The sequence below is a fragment of the Polyodon spathula genome, chromosome 9 (assembly GCF_017654505.1).
Source record: "Polyodon spathula isolate WHYD16114869_AA chromosome 9, ASM1765450v1, whole genome shotgun sequence".
Classification (NCBI taxonomy): Eukaryota; Metazoa; Chordata; class Actinopteri; order Acipenseriformes; family Polyodontidae; genus Polyodon; species Polyodon spathula.
In genome coordinates this window covers 43,565,748-43,569,662 of record NC_054542.1, presented here as the reverse complement: position 1 = coordinate 43,569,662, position 3,915 = coordinate 43,565,748, and the positions used below count along the sequence as shown (strand labels likewise).

The 3,915-nt window shown below is 35.4% G+C and overlaps 1 protein-coding gene across 1 annotated transcript; it reads left to right on the top strand.

Moving 5' to 3' along the window:
- Positions 1 to 761: 761 nt before the first annotated feature.
- On the top strand, positions 762 to 3,375 carry LOC121321286 (SLIT and NTRK-like protein 5). The gene has a single exon (XM_041260186.1). The coding sequence runs from the start codon at positions 775 to 777 to the stop codon at positions 3,373 to 3,375; it is 2,601 nt and encodes an 866-aa protein (XP_041116120.1). The 5' UTR covers positions 762 to 774.
- The last annotated feature ends 540 nt before the right edge of the window (positions 3,376 to 3,915 follow it).

Sequence of the window (3,915 nt, the reverse complement as noted above, 5' to 3'; positions counted from 1 at the left end):
AAGTAAGGGATGAGTAAAGCAAAAATCACTCAAGATGTTTTGTGAAGGTATCATTCGGTCACGATGGATTTTGTCTTGAATTGGTTCTTGTAAGACAGTAATGATACTGTCCTTTCTTCTGTGCACGGTTGTACATTGGCATCTCGCTGTCACTAAATGTTGAACCACTGTTGCAGTACACCGGATTAAAAAAAAAAAAAAAAAAAAAAAAAAAAAAAAAATGCTGTATAAAACACGAACTATATCTCTAGACAGAATTTGTGGTCTCTGTATGAAAATCGTACAATTATGAATACAATTTGCTATACTTATCCATCTAAGTATATGTTGTTTGTTTATTTATTTATTTATTTTTGTATACATAAACATATTTAATTTAAAAATGAAACGTCTTAGTGTTTTGGAACTAGAGCATTGCATTGAAAAGCATAGGCAGGCTTTGCTTGTCGGTTGCAGTATTTGTGGTATATACTTCCAATGATTCATTTTGGAATTGTGTAAAACTGTAATACAAAACAATGTGGTATTTGTTTTAGATAGTCGTCATAATTTACACATTAAAAACTACTTGCAAATTGAACATTACATGTGATTTAATGAAACAATGACAATTAGATTTGTATTATGTATTTTGAAAAAAATATTTAAATGTATTTTTTAAAAAAGACAATATTCTCCAACAGAAAATACATGCAATGTTTTATTTTCTTTCTAGATGACATCACCACGCACAGAAACTGCACTATACTGAGTGTGGACCACCATCTGCTGAAAATGTATATCTGGATATTTCAAATCATCCTGTTGGCTGTTACATCTCTGACTTTCATAGAGATGTATGACAATTATGGAGAAATCTGTCAAAATCTTTGTTCTTGTGAAGAGAAAGATGGGATATTAACTGTGAGTTGTGAAAACAGAGGGATAGTCAGACTTTCGGAAATCAGTCCATTACATTTCTCAATGTATCATCTTTTGTTAACTGGGAATCTTTTAAAAAAACTGAGTCCAGATGATTTTATCAATTATACTGGTGTTATCATTTTACATTTAGGTAACAATGATATACAAGAAGTTGAAACAGGAGCTTTTAATGGACTTCAAGGATTGAAGAGATTGCATCTGAACAATAACAAGATTGACATTTTAAGGGATGATACCTTTGTTGGACTTGAAAGTTTGGAATATCTGCAGATTGATTATAACTACATCAGCATTATTGAACCCAATACCTGGAGCAAACTGCATCAGCTGCAAGTGCTTATCTTAAATGATAATTTATTGTCTAGTTTACCAAGTAACATTTTCCGATATGTCCCTTTAACCCACCTTGATCTGAGGGGAAACAGACTAAAAATGTTGCCCTATATAGGCCTTTTGGAACACATGGACAAAGTAGTGGAATTACAGCTGGAAGAGAATCTGTGGAATTGTTCTTGTGAACTTATTGCTTTGAAGGCTTGGCTGGAAAGCATTTCTTACTCCGCTCTTGTTGGAGAGGTTGTGTGTGAAACACCTTTCCGACTTCATGGTAGAGATCTGGATGAGGTTTCAAAACAGGAACTCTGTCCAAGAAGAGTTATTTCAGAATATGAAATGAGACCACACTCACCTTTAAGCACTATTGGATATTTTCATACAACACCTGCTACTGTGACAGCTTCAGTTACATCATCTGCAGTTTTAAGATCATCATCAAAACCCACAAAGGGTACTCGCCAGTCAAACAAGCCAAGAATGCGACCCACGTCTCGGATCCCATCAAAAGACGCGTATAATTATGGACCAATAATTGCTTATCAGACCAAATCCCCTGTGCCTTTGGAGTGTCCTACTGCCTGCACATGCAATTTACAAATTTCTGACCTGGGACTAAATGTTAACTGTCAAGAAAGAAAGATTGAAAATGTTGCTGATTTAAAACCGAAACCATACAATCCTAAAAAGATGTATCTTACAGGAAATTACATCTCAGTGGTGCGAAGATCTGACTTCACAGACGCAACTGGATTAGATTTACTCCATTTTGGTAACAATCGGATAGCCGTCATACAAGACAGGGCTTTTGGGGATTTAACTAATTTGCGAAGACTTTACTTAAATGGCAATTTAATTGAGCGACTCACTGCAGATATGTTTTATGGTCTTCAGAGTCTACAGTATTTGTACTTAGAATATAATGTTATAAGAGAAATTGTTTTAGGTACCTTTCAATATGTACCAAATCTCCAGCTGCTTTTTCTCAATAACAATCTTCTGAGAACTTTACCTGGAGACATATTTTCAGGTTTGACACTGGCCAGGCTTAATCTTAGGAGTAACCATTTCACATATCTACCAGTAAGTGGTGTGTTAGATCAACTAAGATCGCTAGTACAAATTGATTTATATGAAAATCCCTGGGACTGTACATGTGATGTAGTGGGCATGAAGATTTGGCTGGAACAACTTAACACAGGTACTGTTGTAAACAATGTGATATGTGGGTCTCCAAAAAAATTGTCTGGAGAGGATATGATATCCATCAAGTCAGATTTTCTTTGCCCTGATTATTCTGATATAATAGTTTCAACTCCTCCTCCTTCTGCAGAACCAGTTCCAGAAAGAGCCACCACCACTGAAACATCTATTAAGTATAATACACCATCAAGTTCCGTACCATTGTCTGTTTTAATTCTAAGCCTTCTATTGGTTTTCATCATATCAGTCTTTGTAGCTGCAGGACTTTTCGTGGTAGTAATGAAGAAACGCAAAAAGTCTCAAAGTGACCGTACAAGCACCAACAATTCAGATGTAAGTTCATTTAACCTTCAGTACAGTGTTTACAGCAACAGATCACTTCCCAAAGTAAAGACTCCTGGTGGGCATGTGTATGAATACATCCCTCATCCACTGGGCCACATGTGCAAAAATCCAATTTACCGATCAAGAGAAGGGGATTCTGTTGAGGATTACAGAGACCTACATGAATTAAAAGTTACTTACAGAAATAACACTGATGAGGAAAGAGACAACCATTTAATAAGTCAACCCTACAGTGTAAGTACCATAGAACCACGAGAAGAATCTTCACCAGTGCAAGGTGCAGATACTTTTTACAGGGGTGTTTTAGAGCCAGAGAAACAATCACCTGGAAACAATATTGAATATAAGTACAGCGGTCCTGCTACATATACTAACACGCCGAACTATGATGTAAGGCGTCAATATTTGCATCCAAAAAGGATACGAGAAACTGTGCTGTATACTACAACACCAAGTACTGTGTTTGTTGAACCCAACAGAAATGAGTATCTGGAACTAAAAGCGAAACTTCAAGTTGAGCCGGACTACCTCGAAGTTCTTGAGAAACAGACAACTTTCAGCCAATTTTAAACTGAAGATTTCTCTCTGTCTCTCTCTCATATATATATATATATATATATATATATATATATATATATATATATATATATATATATATATATATATATATATATATCGTTCAGTTATTATTAATACAAGGGGTTAAGTGCCTTGGCACAAAAATAACCACCTTCAAAGACTACCACCAAGTGGGGTGTGCCGCATTGTGTTCTCAAACACTTCACAATGATATCAAGTTAATTGTTATCTTAATTACATGAGGAAGGGTGTTTGTGGACATCAATAGTGGACTTTTGAAGAATGATTTTAATTTTAAAAAATCCACATTCAAGTAGCTGTACAGGTAATTTTATCTATATATCTTCTAAGGAAGTTAATCGCATTGTGATACACATTCGTTTATTGATCACTTCCTGTTCTAAACAGCGAACTGTCTACTCTGCATTACAGTGCACATGCTGTTTCCATCTGCTTTGACCCTAAATGATCTCAGAAGCCTGTCTTTAACTATTAGGGACATTGTTTACTAAACTCCACCATGTACTTTCA

Excerpts from the sequence above, each read along its gene's own strand:
- LOC121321286 (XM_041260186.1), top strand. The coding sequence starts at position 775 with ATGTATATCTGGATATTTCAAATCATCCTGTTGGCTGTTACATCTCTG.